The 23,744-nt window shown below is 35.6% G+C and overlaps 1 protein-coding gene and 1 non-coding gene across 3 annotated transcripts in view; one reads left to right on the top strand and one right to left on the bottom strand.

The window, feature by feature from the left end:
* Positions 1-23,438, bottom strand: part of LOC115215101 (protein FAM78B-like) — a 147,981-nt gene extending 124,543 nt beyond the window's left edge. Inside the window, exon 1 of one of the 2 annotated variants that reach the window (XM_029784266.2) lies at positions 22,739-23,438. In XM_029784266.2, the coding sequence (XP_029640126.1) occupies positions 22,739-23,184 (446 nt within the window). In that variant the 5' untranslated portion in view covers positions 23,185-23,438. Of the gene's footprint in view, positions 1-721; positions 1,097-22,738 lie in introns of those variants that run through there. The other variant, XM_036505365.1, reaches the window with a different exon arrangement.
* Positions 18,643-18,751, top strand: LOC115215286. Its single transcript, XR_003881982.1, has one exon. It is a non-coding gene; the product is annotated as a U6 spliceosomal RNA (small nuclear RNA).
* Positions 23,439-23,744: the final 306 nt, after the last annotated feature.

Consider the following 23,744-nt stretch of genomic DNA (forward strand, 5'->3'; position numbering starts at 1 on the left):
TTACACTTTAGTTTTATTCTCAGTCCAAATCGAACGGGAACGATGTTTTTTGCTTTAATATCGGAATCAATAATGTTAGTACCAGTGTTGTATGAAGGCATGTTTAATCAACTATTCCATTCCCAAACAAAATTTACAATTGTGAATGAATGAATTGCAATGGTTTTCAACATAAAGTGATATATTTGGGACAAAGAACATGAAACATCACCGCCAGAGGGCCTGTTCCTCTTCTGTGTCTTGAATTCTTTAAAGATCTAAATTCAAATTAGAACTGTATCGAGTCAATATTAGTTATAGCCTACAGACTGAAAGAAAAGGTGACGGACTAAACTTAGGAAAATCGGGTTTCCGATAATATAACAACGGAAACCAAACGAAACCAGCAAGCAGCAGCAGCTACCAGATGAGAGATGCAGAAAACACCAAGAGAAACAGCAGCACTTATTTGCACATTTCTTTTAAATTGGACGCTTTTAAATTCAAAGAACAGAATTTTATTACCTAATTCCTCGTCCACCAAGAAAGACAATTTTCATTGTTTATGCAGATTCTCGTCACATTTTACCCAATTTCATTGTTTAACACTGTTTTGAGTGTTCTCGGATTCTTGCGAAAAAGCGGTTGAAAACAGCATAAACAGAAAGAATATAACAAAACAACCACCCCATACCGCTACCACCAATACCACAGCTATAGCTACATCAACAACAAACCTTACCTGAAGTTTGGTGTGCGATACTTAAGAACTGTTGGAGAAGATTCGTCGATTTTTGTTGGTTCATGGTCAATTGTGGCTTCCGCGTTATATACAATTAATCTGTTGGCAGTATCTTTTAAGGAATCAGTACCTATAAACATGTTATTGTTCATTTTCACTTTAACACACGAAATATATTACCAATTATGTCCCGTTCTGTAAACGTTCTTTGATTAATTTAAAAAGGCCAGATCGGAAAAGAAAAAGTTTGCCGAGGATGTTCGGTACTTATTTCTTCCCACTGAATTCGATCCACCAAGACCGTCTTCATTACGTTGATACGTTTTCTATGATGTCACAATGACTTTCGTTAATAAGAACAATTCCACGCATCTCAGTAACTACCTCCCTTTTTCCTCTTCTTTCTCCAACACCAGGTAATATTTGAAAATTATTTCTTCGTACTAAATAACTATACACAGTAGATATCCCACAATTCCTTGGTCGACTAACATGTACGAAAGCAATCTTTAGTGATGGTCAATAGAAAGAACTTCGATACAGTCGGATGAAACAACAGTATTTTACACACACACACACACACATGTATGTATATATAAATGTATGTGTGTGTGTGCCTGCCTGCATGAAACTCGAGTTGCGAGACAAACTCTGAGGTTCAGTTAGAAACCGAGCTACAGGACTGAATCTGGGATCAAGTGATTGAAAGCGAAACTCTTATTATGTATGTATGTATGTGTGTGTGTGTATGTATGTATGTATGTGTGTATGTATGTATGTATGTACACGCATGCGCGTGCAGACATATACACACCTCTGTAGGTGGGAACTGAAATCACAAACCCAAGTTTAACAGCTAACATTACCGTTACACGAACAGGTGTATGTTTGTGAATGTGTGTTAATCCCTCCCGTCCCCGCTTTCTTGTTCTTCTGTATTTCGCATTTGCATTGTCTCCAAACGTCCAAAGTCCCTCTCCCAAATTTCAGACCTTGTGCCAATGCTACAACCTACTATTTTATTATCATTAGAGTGGCGAGCTGGCAAAATCATAAGCATATCGGACAAAATGCTTAGCGGCATTTCTGCCGATTCCTTACGTTCTGAGTTAGACTTTATACATTCTACATACACACACACACACACACACATATATATATATATATATATATATACAGATATCTTGGAAAGACTTCCGCCCCCACCCCACCGCCATTTTCTCCCAAATTTTTTTGTTAAATTTTTTATCTTTTTGGCCCAAAACGCCCGTTTTCGAATACGGAGGTTTCAGAAAATTGCCAAAAATCGGTATTGTTAAATTCCCCACCCCCCGCTTTACCCCCACAAATTCTTCAATTTTGACTTTTTCCCCAACACTAATCCTAACCCTAAAACCTTAACCGTAACTACAGAAATGTTTTGAAATTTTTGTCCGAATCATAATGTCCGTATTTCCCAGCATATTTAGAAAAAAAAATTCTTAAAAAAAAAAATTTTAGATAATTTTTTGGAAATTTTTTTCAGAATCAATAATCTCCGTATTTTTCCGCATATTTTGAAAAAAAAAAAACATTCTGAAAAAAGGGAAAAAATGGAGGTGATGTGGGTGGTAATTTAAAAATGCCAATTTTTGTCAATTTTTTGGCAGATTCGTATTCCCTGTAGCCGAAAACGGGTGGGGTGGTGAAAAACCCCCCTGAAAAAATGGTGGTTTTGGGTAGGGGGACGGGCGGACGTCTTGTCGATATTTTAAGTGTGTATGTACATCTACTTTCGCTGCTGCCCACTATTCCTGAAAGAGTCTTGAAGGTAGAGTCTACAAGCACTTCCTCCATAGGTTCCTATCAGAAACAATGGCCATTCAATTTTCCTGCTGAATTTCCAGGCGTGATCAACTGAGACTATGGCTATTATCTAACCATCTCATTCGCGGTCCCTTAGATCTCCGCCCGGTTGGCTGGGTTTGAAGAATGTGTCTTGCGATCCTTTCCTGAGACATTGTAACAAAGCAGAGAAGTAGCGACTCGACCTATAGATACCCGTTGATACCGCAGCTGCGTACCCTGTCGGGTAAAGTTACTTCAGAGAACCTTCGGCCGCTTGTATTCGCAATCTTACACCTTACACTTTTCAGTTTGAACGGCAGTTTTTAACATAATTTGTTGTTTTTTTCTTCAATTTCTGCAATTTCAACCAATCAATTACGTCTATTGAGTTAAAAAGCATTATGTGCCGTATGAATATGTCCCTCGTTTAAGAAACAGATTGGGTTTATTTACATTTGTGAAGAAGAAAAAAAAGATACCCTCCCACCCCCACCCCTAACCCTAACCCTAACCCTTAAACAGATTGAAATGCAATAGATCGATACTAAGGTCATAATTATGGGTGACAATTTCATATGACACCGCTAGAAAAAACTGCTGTTCAAACCGAAAAGATCCCAATTTTGATACAGTCTTCAGAGTCCAATCAATTTTGTTAAAGAGTTTTGTTAAAGAGTTATTGAATAACTACTTAAATCTACTTAGACAAGGCAAAAACACGTGTGTCAAAAATAAGGTTAAGGCGGGTAATAGACAGCTGATAAATAATGTTTAGTCACTTGACAACACCTTAGCAACCAAATTATTTGTAGTTCAAAATGGCGTGACGTCCCTTTAACACGTCCATTACATTGGACAGATGCAGTGTTGTCAGAAGAAAAATTTCTGTCGTAACAAGGAACACGTTTTTATATAATTTTACTTATGTCTAATGAGTCCTCATTACCCACAAGAATTTCATTTTTACTCCGGTTCGCCGATCCCTGAATTAAGGCGGCGAGCTGGCAGAAACGTTAGCACGCCGGGCGAAAAGCGTAGCCGCATTTCGTCTGCCTTTATGTTCTGGGTTCAAATTCCACCGAGGTCGACTTTGCCTTTTGTCCTTTCAGGGTCGATAAATTAAGTACCAGTTACGCACGGGGGTCGATGTAATCGACTTAATCCGTTTGTTTGTCCTTGTTTATCCCCCCTCTGTGTTTAGCCCCTTGTGGGTAGTAAAGAAACAGGTATTTCGTCTGCCGCTACGTCCTGAGTTCAAATTCCGCCGAGGTCGACTTAATCTGTTTGTCTGTCCTTGTTTGTCCTCTCTTTGTTTAGCCCCTTGTGGGTAGTAAAGAAATAGGCATTTCGTCTGCCGTTACGTTCTGAGTTCAAATTCCGCCGAGGTTGACTTTACCTTTCATCCTTTTGGGGTCGTTAAATTAAGTACCATGTACGAACTGGGGTCGATGTAATCGACTTAATCCCTTTGTCTGTCCTTGTTTGCCCCCTCTATGCTTGACCCCTTGTGGGCAATAAAGAAATAAGAATCGTTAGCACGCAGGGCAAAATGCTTTGTGGTATTTCTTCCGGCTTTGCGTTCTGATTTAAATTAGGGTTAGGTTAGTGGTGGCTGGAAGGGTATCTTTTTTTCTTCACAAATGTAAATAAACCCTATCTGTTTCTTAAACGAGGAACATATTCATACGGCACAGAATGTTGTTTACCTCAATAAACGTCAGTGATTGGTTGAAATTGCAGAAATTGAAGAAAAAAAAACAACAAATATCTTACAAACTATAGAATTTTCTCAATAAAGCCAAGAGAAAAAGATGTTTTATAAACACATTCTACCAGTATACGAAGTTTAAAATTTTTTAGTTACCAAGAAATTATGTTAAAAACTGCTGTTCAAACTGAAATGATCCTTGCTCTGGCATCAAAATGCCCCAATTTTGATGTAATTGTAAAAGAAAATGCAACATCATTTCTCCAAAACTTGAAGGGGAAAAGTTTCATAATGAGGATATTAATTTATTTTATAGCGTTTGTCTTATACGTTTTATATTTATAATTGCATTCTCCATATAAATAGATTCAAAGAATCTATGATTCTCTACTTTTCGAATTAAGGGGTGGGGTAACGTCAGGGTAAATAAATATATTTTGGGATAATTGGTTTAAAAAAGTTCCCCGACCCCTGCCTTAGTTGAATATCGAAATATTGGTTTCAAATTTTGGCACAAGGCCCAGTAATTTCGAGGGAAAGGGTACGTTGATCACATCGACACTTGTGTTCAACTGAAAGGACGAAAGCCGTCCCCGGCGACATTTGAACACAGAACGTAAAGTCGAAAGAAATGTTCCCGATGCGGTTACGATTCTCCCAGCTCACTACCTTATGAATACTGAAATATCGGTTTCAAATTTTGGCCTAAGGCCAGTATTTTCTGGATGGTCACGTTTGGGATGGTTTCCATCAAAGATCATCTGTTCGATAAATGGAGACTTTGGGATAAAAAGCAGCTTTGTAATACTTTCCAGTTTTAAAATAAGTGTAGGTATATTATCTTAGGTATACTATCTAAAAAAAAAAATGGGATGGTCACAAAGGGAACGCCTCTGACCATTTTTCTGTCCAATCAGGGCTGACTGAAGTCTTTCAAATGAGAGAAGAATCTCGAAAGAACATGGTGTCGAAGTGTCAACAGAAATTCTATGCCGATTTCAAAATGGCACGATATTGATATGATATATAAAAACAGCCTTGTGATATTTTAGTGACTTTGAAGAGAGTCTTTTCTGCTATGAAGTTGTGTATTTAACTAGAGCAACCATATATTTCACTATAATTTATAGATATAAGTAAATAACTTTAGCGACATCAGTTTAGTTGTGATTTGAAGAAATGAAAAAGCAAAAATAAAAATAAAATATGAAAAATCTCTTTTCTACTTTATATATTTGTATATATATATATATGTATGTGTGCATATATGTGTGTGTGTGTCGTTTCTCCTTCTCTCTTTAGATTAAATCTTTTCATTAATCCACTCCACCTCTCCTGCTAAGAATTTCTCTATCTTCAAACAATATCTCTCTATGCACCTCGTCTCACCAAATCTCCGTATTTATAACCTACTCACTCTCCGTGTTGTAATTCTCACACTCCTCGCATATATACGTGTACGCGCGTGTGTACGTACGTACGTATATATATATATATATAATATATATATATATAGAGAGAGAGAGAGAGAGAGAGTCTCACTCACTCTCTCCTGCTTTCTAAAACGTGACTCTCTCTCTCTCTCACACTTTCAATATGAATCATTCTCACTTCTTTCCTACTGTCAATGTGAAATTCTCTTTTAAAAACCTCTGTCTATATACGTACACAGACATACATATACTCTCAAATTATCTACTTATGATATTTTATAAGTTTCTTTCTCTTTCTCTTTCGCCATTTGTAATATCAGTGTATTCGTTTTCATATTGTATATTATCTTATGAAAGTAATTTCCGGCCATTTTATTATAGTTATTTTTTCTCTTTCTCTTTCCTTCTAAACTCTGGAAAAGTATCTCGTTTCGGTTATTCGTTGTGTATTTTGCATTTTATGAAATGTTAAGGTCGTTCATCCTATAATCGTCACACGACATATTTTTAAACAAAGCTTCCCCACCCCTAAAAACACCAATTAAGTAAATATACGACTAAAATTTCGGTTTGAACGGCAGTTTTTAACATAATTTCTAGGTAACTAAAAAATTTTAAACTTCGTATACTGGTAGAATGTGTTTATAAAGCATCTTTTTCTCTTGGCTTTATTGAGAAAATTCTATACTTTGTAAGATATTTGTTGTTTTTTTTCTTCAATTTCTGCAATTTCAACCAATCGATGACGTCCATTGAGGTAAAAAAAAAAAGCATTGTGTGCCGTATGAAAATGTCCTTCGTTTAAGAAACAGATTGGGTTTATTTACATTTGTGAAGAAAAAAAAAGATACCCTTCCCCTAACCTTAACTAACCCTAACCCTAAAACAGATTGAAATGCAATAAAATCGATACTAGGGTCATAATTATGGGTGACAATTTCATATGACACCGCTAGAAAAAACTGCCGTTCAAACCGAAAAGATCCAAAATTTCCACTGAATGTAAATAAAATTAAATGAGTCTCTCTTTTTACTTGTTACTGTCACTGGACTGCAACCATACTGAGACACTGCCTTGCATGGTTTTAATCAGACGAGTTCACTCCTTTTAAAGCCTAATACATATTTTATCAGCCTCTTTAGCCGAACTGCTAAGTTACGGGAACATAAACAAACCAAAACCGGTTGTCAAGCGGTAGTGGGGGACAGTCACACACATAGACAGACAGATAGATATAGATATGTACTTCAAATTTACAAAAACCGAAGACAGGTGAGGGAACAAGAAGTAGGTGTATTAGTTTGACGCTTGGGAAGAATGGAAATGTCTTTGACATTTCGAGCCAATGCTCTTCGATAGAAAGGAATGAGAGGGTAGAAATGGTGTAAGAGTGTGGGGGGGGACGGAGAGAGAAAACATGTCGGAATCAACGGTTTCACATGAATATATATATATATATATATATATATACCGTAAATCCTCGAGTATAGTCCGCTCTTGAGTATAATACGCAGGGGATTTTTAGGGGGCTGTACCTCTGAAAAACCTAAACCTTGTGTATAATACGCACCCCCTTTTAACTTGAGTCAAGGAGGTCTATATAACGTCCTTGGTTTGTAAAACTGTATACGGTAATATCCTTTATTATTATTGTATATATAACATAATGCAAACGTGTAGCTTTTTTGTGCATTTTGTTTGCAGAAAATAAAGAAATAACAGTAATAACGTTTAATAAATGTTGCTTACTGCAAGTCATGGATGATTCTTTTATGACTTCATTGCTTTCAGGCTTAGCTTAAGGTATTTTCGCGCCCGACATCACAAAATGCGTTTGAATAAATATTGCCGGGCAGCAAATAGAGACTCGGACATTGCTTAGGTAATATTTTTTATTTTTAACCTCGTATATAGTACGCACTAGGGATTTTGACCATTAAATTTGGGAGGGGGGGAATGCGGATTATACTCGAGGATTTACGGTATATATAAATATGTATGTATGTATGTATGTATGTATGTATGTATGTCTTAAGGCTGTATCATGCGCGGGGACAGAAATAATCGGACTGAATACCCGATCGCGCGGTTAGACCATTGGGAGTGAAGGACTCCTAGCCTTTGTTAGGGCATCCTTCTAGGAGAAGGTAACTCAGATAACTGGGATAACTCCGACATAAAGCCTTCGGCTCAGTGGTTACCGATGATGTTGACTTCTTCTTTTCGGATTATGGCTGCCGTTACTTAGTGAGTGGGATTGACTCAGTGCACAGCCTTTCCTCACTTTAAAAAGAATCTTCTTGCACAGGCATTGCACGATAACAACATTGATTAAGCTTCGTGCAATGGCCATACTCGACAACGAGGGGGAAGCCACCACCATGTATGTATGTATGTATGTATGTATGTGTGTGTGTGTGTGTGTGTGTATGTATGTATGTATGTATGTATAAATATGTATGTATGTATGTATAAATATGTATGTATGTATGTATAAATATGTATGTATGTGTTATGTGTAGTTTGGGTTCTAATGGGAAAGACAACCAAATGAAAACCATTGTTATTGTTACGTGTTTATTTACTTCTCATGTTACACGGACTCGACATTCAGCGTAGTAATACATTATATACTTTACACACAGTTTGTACTGTTCACTAACAAAATAGTGCCAAGAGTGGGGATGTAGTTTGGCATACGTAAACACATAGATATGAATGTGTAACAGTATGTACGTATAAATATGCATGTATGTATGTATGTATGTATGTATGTACACACAATAGACGTTCATCTAAATTAGCAAACGATGCCGATCTTTATTCATATTCAGTGACGTAGAGACTGTAAATATCTTAGCTGACGCACAAGATGCAATTATAAACATTATTTACAGGTGTTGACTATTATGCTTAATTAAACTGACTTAATTAGTTTTATGCTTATAAAAATAAACATGAGAGTCTGGGGTTAATGAAACCGAATTAATTGCTGTTCCATACTATATTTGATAATCGTTGTTTATATATGCTGACTATTATGAATAATTACACGTGTTTGATGGCAGTGTAAGACAATTAAGAGAGTTTAAAAGAAAAAAAGAAAGGGGGACAATTTTTTAGAAATTGTTTAAGAAATTTCAAAAACCGCTTAAAGAAAAAAAATACTTTAAAATATATCTTGATAAAAAAAAATATATTAGAAACACTGAGCTAAGTTGCTAGTAAGAAAATCTAAGAGATAAAAGTAGTAACTATTCTGAAAAGTAATGTCTGTTACAACTTCAACATAGCAACAAATATTAGGGATCTTTTCGGTTTGAACGGCAGCTTTTTCTAGCAGTGTCATATGAAATTGTCACCCATAATTATGACCCTAGTATCGATCTATTGCATTCCAATCTGTTTTAGGATTAGGGTTAGAGGTGGGGGGGAGGGGTATCATTTTTTCTTCAGAAATGTAAATAAACCCGGATCTTTTCGGTTTGAACGGCAGTTTTTTAAAATAATTTCCACGTAACTAAACACTTTTAAACTTCGTATACTGGTAGAATGTGTTTATAAACATATTTTTCTCTTCGCTTTATTGAGAAAATTCTATAGTTTGTAAGATATTTACTGTTTTTTTCTTCAATTTCTGCAATTTCAACCAATCAATGACGTCTATTGAGGTGAAAACATTCTGTGCCGTATGAAAATGTCCCTCGTTTAAGAAACAGATTGGGTTTATGGACCTTTTCCTTTTGAACGGCAGTTTTCAACACAATTTCTAGTTAACTAAACACTTTTAAACTTCGTATACTGGTAGAATGTGTCTCAAAATAAAACATTTGGATCTTTTCCTTTTGAACGGCACATGTCAACACAATTTCTAGTTAACTAAACACTTTAAAACTTCATATACTGGTAAAATGTGTCAAAATAAAACATTTTTTTCGCTTGGCTTTCTTGATAAAATTGTAATTCGTTTGTTTAACGTAGTTTAATTTTTCGAATTTTAACTAATCAATTGCCTCTAATTGAGCTAAAATCATTTGCTGCGTCTAAAACTGAGACAACATCCTGTCACTAATCCTAACCTTCACCCTAAATTTTAGCCTTTGGTTTTTTTTCTTTTTCTTAATTGTTAAATTAATTTAAGGATAACAATTAAGAAAAAAAAAAACGAAAGGCTAAAACGAAAGCAATGGAAAATAATTTAAACAATTAACAAGCAAAATAATTCTATAATTTTATACACACGTTTTCCGTACGTATATATAACGAAAGGCTAAGACGAAAGCAACAACTCAAAACAAAAACAAAATGAATAATTTTAGACACACGCGTAACAATTAAATTAATTTAACAATTCGAAAGGCTAAAATTTAGGGTTAGGGTTAGGGTTAGTGACAGGATGTTGTCTCAGTTTTAGACGCAGCAAATGATTTTAGCTCAATAGAGGGGATAAGATTGGTTAAAATTCGAAACATTAAACAACGTTAAACAAACAAATTACAATTTTCTCAATAAAGCCAAGAGAAAAAAATGTTTTATTTTGACACATTCTACCAGTATACGAAGTTTTAATGTGTTTAGTTAACTAGAATTTGTGTTGACATGTGCCTATCAAAAGGAAAAGATCCAAACATTTTTTTCTATTGGCTTTCTTGAAAATTGTAATTTGTAAGTTTAACGTAGTTTAATTTTTCGAATTTTAACCAATCAATGGCCTCTATTGAGCTAAAGTCATTTGCTGTGTCTAAAACTGAGACAACATCCTGTCACTAACCCTAACCCTAAATTTTAGCCTTTCGAATTGTTAAATTAATTTAATTGTTACGCGTGTGTCTAAAATTATTCATTTTGTTTTTTGTTTTGTTTTTTTTTAGTTTTTGTTTTGAGATACACGTGTATTGTTTAAACTATTTTCCATTGCTTAAGAAAAAAAAACGAAAGGCTAAAACGAAAGCAATGGAAAATAATTTAAACAATTAACAAACAAAATAATTCTATAATTTTATACACACGCTTTCCGTATGTAAACATAATAGCGACAGGATGTTGTCTCAGTTTTAGACGCAGCAAATGATTTTAGCTCAATAGAGGCCATTGATTGGTTAAAATTAGAAAAATTAAACTATGTTAAACTTACAAATTTCAATTTCCTCAAGAAAGCCAAGAGAAAAAAATGTTTTATTTTGACACATTCTACCAGTATACGAAGTTTAAAAGTGTTTAGTTTACTAGAAATTGTGTTGAAAACTGCCGTTCAAAAGGAAAAGATCCAGGGTTTCTGTTATCTTCAGAAATGTAAACAAAGTCACATGTGTACCTATACCGAAGCATCGCCAAAAATCATGTTTTTGGGACTAGTGTATATCACAAAAACATTTGGCTGAAGTAACATCAATAACGCAGCAAGGAAGATCCCACAGTCTCATGTCATCGTGTTCCACTTAAGAATAAGATTGATATTAAGAAAATGGCGTCAACATCATGTGACCAAAACTATGTGGAAACATATAAGGTATGGCTTCGAAACTATTAAGTTTCTTGTGCAAATGCATTTACCATAACTTCAGATTTATCCAAGCCTTGTGAGTAGATAAAAACTATATAGAAAGCCATCGGGTGGATTATACAATTTCATCCATTTCACAAAAACTGAATCTATAACTGCACTCTTTAGCAAAGGCTGAATTATTCTAGAATTACACACTTGTATTTTGTATAAAACCAAATTTTACGCTGGAATAATTTAAATGGGGATAAAAGCGATAAAAAATAAATAACAGTTTGAGAACCACGGCTGTAGAATGTAAATATATTATTCACATATGATTTCCTATTCAGTTTTGTTTTGTGTTGTGCTGTGTAATATAAAAGCAAGACTCCATACTGAAATTGCACAAACCTATACTCTTTAGAAGGAAAATATTTAACAAAAGAATTCGTATATTATACAGCATTTAAAATCAACCCTCCAACTCAATCCTCCTCTTTTCCTCAACATACTTCTTCATATTTCTCATACATAGCTCTGAGTTCAAATTCCTTTAAAGATCGCTTTTGCCCAACCTAAACATTAACTCATCAACTCAAAAAAAAACATCTTTATCTGATCACATATGGTCTTTAAAATCCTCTAATATTTCATATACCATATCTTAGAAAATCGTTTTAAAAGTTAAATCATATCAATACAACAACAAACCACGCCAACTATGGGCTTATGAGTTCAACGAAAAACTATTTGCAAAGTTAAAACTATTTCTGTATTAAGTCCTTCCACACAACAGATATTTAAAAAAATACGTATATGCCAAAAGGCATATTTGGGGTACTTAAGTGTGCTCATAACTTAGTGTTTGCTTCTTCCATTAGTATAAGTATTTCATTTATTTCATACCGTATTTATCGCTGACGAGGAGTAAATTCTTATGAATTAACTCTGAAATTGGGACCGATACGATGATAACGGAATTTTTTAGAAATTTCTGTCGGCTTACTTCGAGACGCGTGCTTATAGTGATAAATTATATGGTTATTGCCGATTTGTCTATTTTCAGCATATTTGGCATTAGAATTTATTTCTTTTGCCCTTGTTTATAAGTTTTATATATATAACGTCCACACATAGACGCGCGTGTGCATACATACACACACACATACATACGTACGTACATACACAATTCTTGAGAGACAAGAAGAGGGAAAACTCAACCAGCCAGTGTTTATAACTCAAAAAGTAAGTATGAAAAAAGGAAGAATAAGTGACGTCACAAACAATCTCTAACAGTGACTGTAATCCGACGAAACGCCTACAGAGAATTTGAACGTCTGACCTGTTAAGATGACTGACGAATGGGAAAATATTTGAAATTACTTCATCATTTATTCTTCATTTTTTTTATTTTTTAGTTTAATTTATTTTATTTTTTATCTTCGTGGTTTGAACGTAGAAAAAAAGGATAAAACATATTTCTTGATTAAACGATAGAACATCTACATTAGACATCAGCAACCTTTATCGAGAAGCGAGCCGCATGAGTTGTGGCTCATCATCAGGCGGGCCGCACAACTAAAAACGTATATAAATAAAAAAATTAAAAAGATCAGGGTAATTTTTTGTTAGACTAATTATTCTGACCGCAGTTTGCTCGATGTAGATTCCATATATTCGGTCACTTGGCTAGAAATAACAGCATATGTCCTTCAAACTACCAGACTCTATTGTCCTTTAAAAGGAAGAAAACATTGTAAGATGTAGTCCTAGATATATATATATATATATACAAAAAGACGGGATGGTCACGCATGACATGTCTTTGACCTTGGGAAGGAATCTTTTGAAAATGAAACTCCAATAAAATTTATTTACATTAAAAATACAAAAAAAAAAATTTAATTAAAACATTGAAATAGTTTAAGGATTCGAATATCGATCTCAATTTTAATTGTATCCGAATTCCATTTAAGTTACAATATATGCAGTTTCTTTTTAAAATTCAGCCCCACCTATTTTGTTTACTTAGATTCTCGTACAAAAACTGGAATTGAAATTCTTCACTTTTGGAATGCATATAAGCATCAAATTATCTCTTAATACCAACCTAACCATTCCAGTAATGAAGTCACTGCGGGAAAAGTTTACCACTTGCTTGATGAACGAATGAAAAAACAAGAGAGAGAGAGGAAGAAAGGGATAAAATGAGAGAGCTAGAGAAAAAAAGAAAGATGATGAAAGAAAGAGCCAAATTAAAGAAAGGGACAAAAGAGAAAGAGAGAGACAAAGGGATAGAGGTCGATGTACAGAAATATAGTGAGAGAGAAAGAGAGAGAGGGGGTACAGAAAAGAAAAAAACTATAATCTTGAAAAATCCTTTCGGATCTTTTCGGCAGTTTTTAACATAATTCCTAGGTAACTAAAAAAATGTTAAACTTCGTATACTGGTAGAATGTGGTTATAAAACATCTTTTTATCTTGGCTTTATTGAGAAAATTCTATGGTTTGTAAGATATTTGTTGTTTTTTCTTCAATTTCTGCAATTTCAACCAATCACTGAAGTCTATTGAGGTAAAAAAAAACATTCTGTGCCGTATGAATATGTCCCTCGTTTAAGAAACAGATTGGGTTTATTTACATTTGTGAAGAAAAAAAGATACCCTCCCCCTACCCCTAACCCTAAAAGAGATTGAAATGCAATAGGTCGATACTATGGGTGACAATTTCAAATGACACCGCTAGAAAAAACTGCCGTTCAAACCGAAAAGATCCATCATCGAACTCAGTATTTGACTGGTATTTTATTTTATGCTGCAGTTTGCCTGCTTGACGTCTTGGACTCCACTCGTTAAATTTACGAACAAATCTTGTGTATTCCGGGATGTCTGGATAGGAGAAAATCCGAATTAGTACTGTTAAGTACCAGGGTCGATTTTCTATAATACAGAATAAATGTGAATGGAATTATAATATACTAGCTTAAAAGTCGCACCCCGGGCGGACTTTTAGCCTAGCTCCTACAGAGGGCTAAATGGTCCTGCAGCCCTAAATTAAAGACAGCTATAATGACTAATATACTCCGGTGGAGTCTGATCAGAGGTTAAGGACGGGTGAGAATTAATTCTGTAATGCAGTAGTTCCCAAACTTTTAAGAGTCGCGACCCACTATTTATCACACCAGTTTATGACGACCCACTTAACTCTACTGAGTAAAAACAGTAATGAAATTAACAAATTTATTTCAGCTTACATCTTCAGTGAGGCCTGTGAGAAGGATGAGCCTGTTTCTTGCTACGCTCAATAATAGAATTAACATCAGGTTCAATGCATGATGGTTTCAGGCGTAAAGAATTTGAGAGCTGCAGTTTATTTCGATATTTGCTTATAATCCCAACCATTGCTGCCGATAACAGTAGTAACTGTTATCGACTGTTATCGGCTCGATCAGTGTTATACTTCGCCTAGTTAAAGTTCTCAATAAATAGGTAAAAACAGACCTTTCCTTTTTACGATTACGTACGAATAAATAACTTGAGAAAATGACAATCTCTGATTTGTTAAGTTCGTGAAAAAGCCTATTGCTTGATAAAACAACAAGTCTGGTATTGAAAACATAAGTCTTGAACTATCTCGATAGACAGCAGTTAATCAAAGCTAATGCGTAATTTTATAACTTTTTGCGACCCACTAAGATTCCGTTCGCGACCCATCTGTGGGTCGCGACTCATAGTTTGGGAACCACTGCTGTAATGCAATCATTCTATTGTTCCAATCCCAAGTTGAATTTCAACAGTTGGCCAATTTGTCCCAAAGTTCTTAATCTCGACGTAAAATTCCCGAAGCGAATGTTATTTATCTCCCCCTTGATCTCTGATGTCATCTGACAAACGCCAACCAAGATGGTGTGAATCAACCAAGCTTTATCTGCTAGAAATAGCAACCCAAATGCTTTTAAATCAAATCCCAATGCTGGATGTTCATGAACTAAATGAAGGGCAGATTTTCAGTCCTGAGATCATCCTGGTTCTAAAAAGGTATAATATGTCTATGTAGAGCAAATATAAATTGAGATACAGGGGTCCCAGACGGACAGACAGAATTTCACTTTTTTATTATTATAGAAGATGGTTAATACACTGTTTAGTGTCGTAAAAAAAAGAGTGACGGTTAATTGCACTAGAACTTACAATACTGAAGTCCCTTAACGGCGTAACTACATGTACCCGTTTCTTCTTCTCACTGCATTCACCCAGGGTGGGTTGAGCTGGCTTCATTTATCCTCAATGCTGCATCTCTCACAAACGCCGACCCGGAGATCTCCAATCACTCCTTATTCCAGCGGCGAACGCCGTAGATATGGGAGCCTAGGTTGGGTTCCAGATCAGCCTTGACCGTCATCAGCCAGGTTTTTCGTTGTCCAACACGACGCTTTCGCCAATCCTGAAGGGGAGCTGGGGCAATTGCTTCGTAGATGAATTCTCCTGGCTTCAACTATTCCTCATGTACCCGTTTAAATAGTATCTTCTAGTGATACCACGAGCATTTCTGAAATAGTAGCTGAGGAACCCTGCAGCAACGTAGTATATCCAACAATGAACACCAGTAAAAAAAAAAAGCCACAGGGACTTATTTGATATCCAATGGGTGAGCTTGCTATGCTAAATTTAGGCCACATATATAGTTGTGAAGTATTTATATTTTGTTGATCCAACGATGAGAACATCCACACAAAGATTATCGAAGGACGGTAGATGTTTGCCCAGGACATCAGCTTATAATACAGAGCGAGCGATACCGTAAATCCTCGAGTATAATCCGCATTTCCCCCAAAAATTTAAAGGTCAAAATCCCTAGTGCGTATTATACACGAGGTTAAAAATGAAAATTATTTTCTAAGCAATGTCCGAGTCTCTATTTGCTGTCCGGCAATGTTTATTCAGACGCATTTTGTGATGTCGGGCGCGAAAATACCTTAAGCTAAGCCTGAAAGCAATGAAGTCATAAAAGAATAATCCATGACTTGCAGTAAACAACATTTATTAAACGTTATTACTGTTATTTCTTTATTTTCTGCAAACAAAATGCACAAAAAGCTACATTATGTTATATATACAATAAGGACGTTACTGTTTACATTTTTACAAACCAAGGACGTTATATAGACCTCCTTGACTCATGTTAGAGAAGGGGGTGCGTATTATACACAAGGTTTAGGTTTTTCAGAGGTACAGCCCCCTAAAAAAACCCTGCGTATTATACTCGAGGGCGGACTATACTCGAGGATTTACGGTACTTTATTAAACTTTGTATCTGTATGAGTATATATATAGTAAAATAGGTTCAGAAGCCGTAGAAAAGCTGTATGTACGTTCTATGTATCGTTTGCATGTTATATAACGTAATGGGACTTCATTGTCATCACTTCTGGTTTCTACCGCAATTTCGCAATTTACAGTCCCCTTTTCTGGACACTAAACTGCATGTTAACCTTTAAAACTATGATAGAATACTTGACGGTTAAATAGCAATAACAACACTCCTTTTGTTTTTATTAATATAACTGATTCATATTGACGCAGATGTATGGCTAAACCTGTCAGTTCTTGCAACTAAGACTCATTGTTTCTCTTGAGATAAAAAGACAAAATGACTTTTAGTCCTTCAACAAGGAACCGCAAACAATGTTTATTCTTATAGGTAAAGATTAGATGATTAGACAAGAAAATATTTACATTATAATCTATAAGCAACGATAAATACGACAACAATACAATAAGAAGTCTCTACGCGATAGCTAAAAATACCTGGGAGATAAATATAAAATTTTACACACACCCACATGACAGTAGATCAGTAGTTGGTAACTGTGGGCTGAATATACGAAGGCTAAAGCACCTTTGATTAGAACTGAGGGTTAAACTCCTCCGACGACGACGACGAAATGAATCAAAAATAGGATGCCGAATACAATGTTTTGGGACTAACAACAACGACACTGACGTGTTGTATTGAGAACTTTTTTTGAGCTGGCAGAATCGTTAGCATGCAGGGATCTTTTCGGTTTGAACGGCAGAATTATGACCCTAGTATCGATCTATTGCATTTCAATCTGTTTTAGGGTTAGGGTTAGAGGTTGGGGAAGGGTATCTTTTTTTCTTCACAAATGTAAATAAACCCAATCTGTTTCTTAAACGAGGGACATATTCATACGGCACAGAATGCATTTTACCTCAATAGACGTGGGGAGAAGGGTATCTTTTTTTCTTCACAAATGTTTTACTCAACTGGACCCTCATAACTATCCGATGCTTTAAAAAAATCTTATTTTATTTTTATAATTAAATATTATAAAGAACTGTATAAAAAAATTGTTAAAGTATTTAGTGCATCGTTGAAGTAAAAGCAATTTATTGCACTCAGATTTCAACAACAAAGTCTTATATGGACCCCTAAGGGCCATATGAACCCCTGTTGAGAACTAGTTTAAAGTGTCACGAGCAAACTTGCAGTCCGCAGGACTTTCCAAATACCAGACCTAACGAAAAATTGCCTCGAATCTTTTTAGTAGTGCAGCCCACTTAATGATGAGCCGTGTCTCATCCGACTCTTTTCTCGAAAAAAATGGCTGCCCATGTCTAGCTTGTAGACAACCTGAATAGCTCGTCATGTAGAATACACAGAATAAAATACGATAGGGTTTCACTTATGTAATACTCTGAGTTGAAAAACTTACCCTTAACTGAGATAATCCATGCAATTAAGAGACAAAAACTCCCTTTAGTGATGTTTAAAATCTATTTCACGTACAGAACGAATCCATGAAGATAATTCATATTCGGAGTCACTACATTTTCTCAAAATCTTTATCTACTGATCAGCTTTATAGACTTGCCGACTGAGTAGAATATGCTTTGCTAAGGAGATCTAATAAAACTAAACCACACTCGTTGCTTTCACCAACTAGCTTTAATCATCAAATCCATTCTCGTGTTGCATTTTCTCTATTTTCCAATCAGTTCAACTAATTCACCTTAGCGAAATTATGTTCCTTGCTTGATTTTAAGTTCCGGAAATTGGAACGATACAGAGAAGATTAGGGATCTTTTCGGTTTGAACGGCAGTTTTTTCGAGCGGTGTCTTATGAAATTGTCACCCATAATTATGACCCTAGTATCGATCTATTGCATTTCAATCTGTTTTAGGATTAGGGTTAGGGGTGAGGAGGAAGGGTATCTTTTTTTTCTTCAGAAATGTAAATAAACCCAATCTGTTTCTTAAACGAGGGACATATTCATACGGTACAGAATGGTTTTCTTTACCTCAATAAACGTCAGTGATTGGTTGAAATTGCAGAAATTGAAGAAAAAAAACAACAAATATCTTACAGACAATAGAATTTTCTCAATAAAGGCAAGTGAAAAAGATGTTTTATAAACACATCCTACCAGTATACGAAGTTTTAAATTTTTTAGTTACCTAGAAATTATGTTAAAAACTGCCGTTCAAACCGAAAAGATTAGCATGACCCCAGAGCAAAGATGACACACAAATTTGTGCAGTGTTCCATATTCTTTTTTTATAAGTGCAAACGTGGCTGTGTGGTTAAGAAGCTTGCTTCTCAACCATACAGTTTTGAGTTCGATCCCATTGCACGGCACCTTGGGCAAGTGTTTTCAACTATAGTCCCGGGCCGCTCAAAGCCTTGTGAGTGGATTTGGTAGACGGAAACTGAAAGAAGCCCATCGAGTATGCGTGTGTGTGAGTGCGTATGCGTGCATATTAACAACAACCATTACATACACACACACACACACATATATATATATATATATATATATATATATATATACACAATGTCTATGTGTGTTTGTGCCCTCCGCTGCTTGACAACCGATGTTGGTTTGTTTACGTCTCCACAACTAAGCGGCCCGAGAAAAAGAAACAGACACAATAAGTACCAGACTTTTTTTTTAAGTATTACATAATTATTTAGGGTCGATTTGTTCGACTAAACCCTTCGAGGCGGTACTCCAGATAAGAGTCCCTCGAATGAGTGTTTGTCAACAGATAATCTCCGTAAGACGAAGACGTTATCGGCTCACTGTATTACGTTACGGGGGACTTCCCCCGTATACGTGTGAATTTAGTATGCAGCCCGTTCCTCAAGTTATATTGTTGAGACTTTAGAATAAGCGGTTTCAGCCTCACCCCGTCCCCACCGTCACTGATTCACACTATTCAACCAACTAGGCTAGCAAGTAGCAAAGCTGTAAATCGGACCCTATTTCAGTTTTAACCGGGAAATAATCTGTTCTTGGGGAGGGTGAGGAAAATAAATGATCGCTGGAAGATGAAACTTTGCAAAACGAAATGTCACAGGCATCACGACATTATGCGTGCGTTGTGGGTGTGCGCGCGTATGCTTATGTGTGCGTGTGGGGGTAATTCTGTATTTGTACATGTTTGTAAATGTGAAAATGTAAATGTATGTACTATGCCCATGGTGATAAATATAAAAGTTCTGGTGTATAAAATATGTGTATGTACAAATACGTATTTGTATAAATACGTGTGTTTTTATAACAATCCATTTTTCTTGTAATTAAGTATGTTTTTTTTTAAAACAGAATAGCAGTGGGTGAGAACTGTGTATACGTGCGTGCATGCGTGCAGGTCGGGGCCGTGTCTTAAGGCAATGGCACACTAGGCTGTTTCCCATGCGACTCCCGAGTCTAGGGGCCCACTTTTGTGGTTTGCTCTCAATGAATAATTTCTATAGGGGCCCTGTGCAGTGATTTAATCGAAGTCCTATGATGCTGCTAAAAACAGTCCTTGTATGAGTGTCTGAGAGAGAGAGAGAAGAAAGAAAGAAAGAGAATGTATGTGAATACAATCTGATTTTGAAGAATTCCTAGAATATTTATTATAATTAATTAAAAATGAAGGAGATAACCAACTAACTGACTAATAACAGAGTTTCTGAAGAGAAATGGATAGAGCGGAATCGATAAAAAGTTACACACATTCGATAGGCTAGCACTATGTAAAACGTAATTCCACGAGCATTCGAGAGATGGTTATCTGGCAATATAGTTCTCACCATGTGGAAACAAAACCGGACGATAAATAGTTAAACACTCACTCAAGCTATAAAGTTAGCGCAGGCATATCTCAACTTACGTCGGTAGCTGGTCCCCAAGACATGTAACTTCATTAGAAAATCGACGCAGTACGAAGAAATATTTCAAAAACTTTATTAGATTATGTGTGTTTTAATAAATGTTATGCACATATATGCGCATGCATTTTATTTGGATTTTGCACTTGAGTTTTGGTTCTTCGGTGTTATCTTACTTTTATGCTTTTCAACATGTTCGCTGAGACCGACATAAACTCGGATAAAGCGATTGAAGTTGAGGTTTATTTTTTCCATTAATTTCATAACAAAAAAAAAAGGATCTTTTCGGTTTGAATGGCAGTTTTTAACATAATTTCTAGGTAACTAAAAAATTTAAAACTTCGTATACTGGTAGAATGTGTTTATAAAACATCTTGGCGAAGTTTCATTGCCAACATCTTTTTCTCTTGGCTTTATTGAGAAAATTCTATTGTCTGTAAGATATTTGTTGTTGTTTTTTCTGCAATTTCTGCAATTTCAACCAATCAATGACGTCCATTGGGGTAAAAAAAACATTCTGTGCCGTATGTATATGTCCCTCGTTTAAGAAACAGATTGGGTTTATTTACATTTGTGAAGAAAAATAGATACCCTTCCCCCCACCCTTAACCCTAAAACAGATTGAAATGCAATAGATCGATACTAGGGTCATAACTATGGTTGACAATTTCATATGACACCACTAGAAAAAACTACCGTTCAAACCGAAAAGACCCCCCCCCTCTCACCCAAAAAACCATGTTACTTGAAGTATGCCTGTACACAGCTAACCAAGAGCATTGTTAGATGTTCAAAGTTATTGTGATTACCAGTGGGCAGTTATAGAGACTTTAGGTATCTATGTGTGATTATATCATCCCGATAGAATCGATATATGATCAGTCACACTGTTGCCTACAATAAATTCAATAAGTCACTGTTACTCAACCGATTTCGTTTTTAACGATTGGAGTGACGGCTGACGGTCATATTCTATCGCTACACAGTTGGTGGTTGTTATTGTTAGTTAATAATATACAGGTTAAATGTCTCTCTCTCTCTCTCTCTCTCTCCACACACACACACTCGCACGGACATAGATATACATATAAACATAGGCAACGGATGTGTGTGTATATCATATATATAATATACAAGTTAAATGTTTCTCTCTCTCTCTCTCTCTCTACTCACACACACAGACATGAATATACATATAAACGTAAGCAATGAGTGTGTGTGTTTATATATATATATATATATATACACATACACATCTCTCTCTCACTACACACACAAACACATGAATATACATATAAACATAGGCAATGTGTGTGTGTGTTTATATATATATATACACACACATCTCTCTCTCTCACTACACACACAAACACACGAATATACATATAAACATAGGCAATGTGTGTGTGTGTGTGTGTTTATATATATATATATACATACATACATACACATATATATATATTTATATACACTTACATGTATGTACACATAAACATTAATCCGACGATGGCTTAGCTGGCCGAAACTTCGGAGTTACTATCAACAACATTCTTTTATACGAATAACAAATTTGTATTCTACAGATTAATGTAAAACTGTTTTTATAACTGAACATAAAAACAAACATTAATATAGCATGTACCCATAAATATATATATGTGTGCGTGTGTACATACATATACAGAGTATACAGCCTATATATATATATATATAATTATACATCTTTTGGAAAGAGAGCAACTTTCCCCACGACTTATAGACGACTCACGTACACACACACACACACATATATACATATATATATATATACTTAGCCACACACAAGCATATATATGGCCACACACACAGATGTATATATATATATTCCTCCTTTATATATTACCTTTTAACTTTATTTTATTTTCTCCCTCCTCCTTACCTATCTTACTAACGGCGTTCCCCGATATATATATATATATATATAATATATATATATATTATATATATATAGAGAGAGAGAGAGAGAGAGAGAGATTAAAGGTCATTGGCTCATAAGGCTGGTTTTTTCAGATTCTGCAGCGTAGATATTACCTCATCCCTGGATGGGACACTGGTCCCTCGTAGGATTACTCATTTTTGCCAGCTGAAATGAAGAGATTTGTTTAAAAAGAGCACAACGCATCGCCGCCTGATCCAAGAATCGAAACTACAATCTTTCGATCATGAGTGCAACACTCTAACCACTTTGTCACGCGCCTCCACATACACGCAACAATACACATTTACATACGCATGCTTACAACATACACACCTGTGTGTGTCTTGATGCTGTTTAATGGCAACTTTTCAATTTACGAGCATGCTTCTTCACTGAATAAACAACAGAAGCAAGCAAGAACTTACCTGAAGTTTGGCGTGCGATATTTAATAACACTAGAAGAACTCTCATCGATTTTCGTCGGAACGTTTTCAATCCCGGCTTCAATGTTTAATAACCGTATCCTACTTTCTTTAACTTTTCCGATGGATACATGTGGATGTGGGACGGCTTCACTATAATAATCATCATAACCATTATTATAACCGCAAGTAGCACCATTGCAGCTATCACCGCCGTCATTAATAGTTGTAGTCAGACCAGATTTAAAAAGTTCAAAATTCGCGTAAACAGTCGCTATCTCTGGCGGAGAAGTGTTTTTCGACCCATTTTTCTCTACTAATAACTTTAATTTCGAAAACGGTACACAAGAATGGAACGCATTCTTTAGGACAAGCAAGACAGAACAAGATGTTGTGTTATTATCGTGGGAGTCGTTCAGTTTGGTTTCCACATTGCCAGCGGTCAGCATATCTTTCGTAGAAAAAGTGAAGCAACAAGTATGAGAAATGAGATGATAGATGTTTGTATAAAAAATATATGGTAAGCGAACTGAAACAAACAAAGTCTTCCAGCTAACCGCAAGCTTGTTAAACACATGCTAAGTTTGTACGTGGTATATGCGTGTGTGTGTGTATGCTTGTGAAAGACAGAGTAAAACAGATGGGAATGACTAAAAGAGAGAAAAAAAAAAACACGTCAACAATTGGTTGAGGAGGGAAGAGCTTGTGACAAACTGAAAGTGGAATCAACTTTCAGAAAAAAAGTTTTTTTTGTTGTTGTTTTTTAATTTACGAGAATAGGATGAACTGTGTAGTATCCTAACAGGAATGTGCGTGCTTGGTGTGAGCAGGTATATTTATATGTGCGGGAATGTATGAGTGTGGGTGTGTGTTGCGTGAATTTGTGTGTATGAATAAATATATATATACTCTTTTACTCTTTACTCTTTTACATGTTTCAGTCATTTGACTGCGGCCATGCTGGAGCACCACCTTTAGTCGAGCAACTCGACCCCGGGACTTATTCTTT

This window comes from Octopus sinensis, linkage group LG8 (assembly GCF_006345805.1).
Source record: "Octopus sinensis linkage group LG8, ASM634580v1, whole genome shotgun sequence".
In the NCBI taxonomy this organism is placed as follows: Eukaryota; Metazoa; Mollusca; class Cephalopoda; order Octopoda; family Octopodidae; genus Octopus; species Octopus sinensis.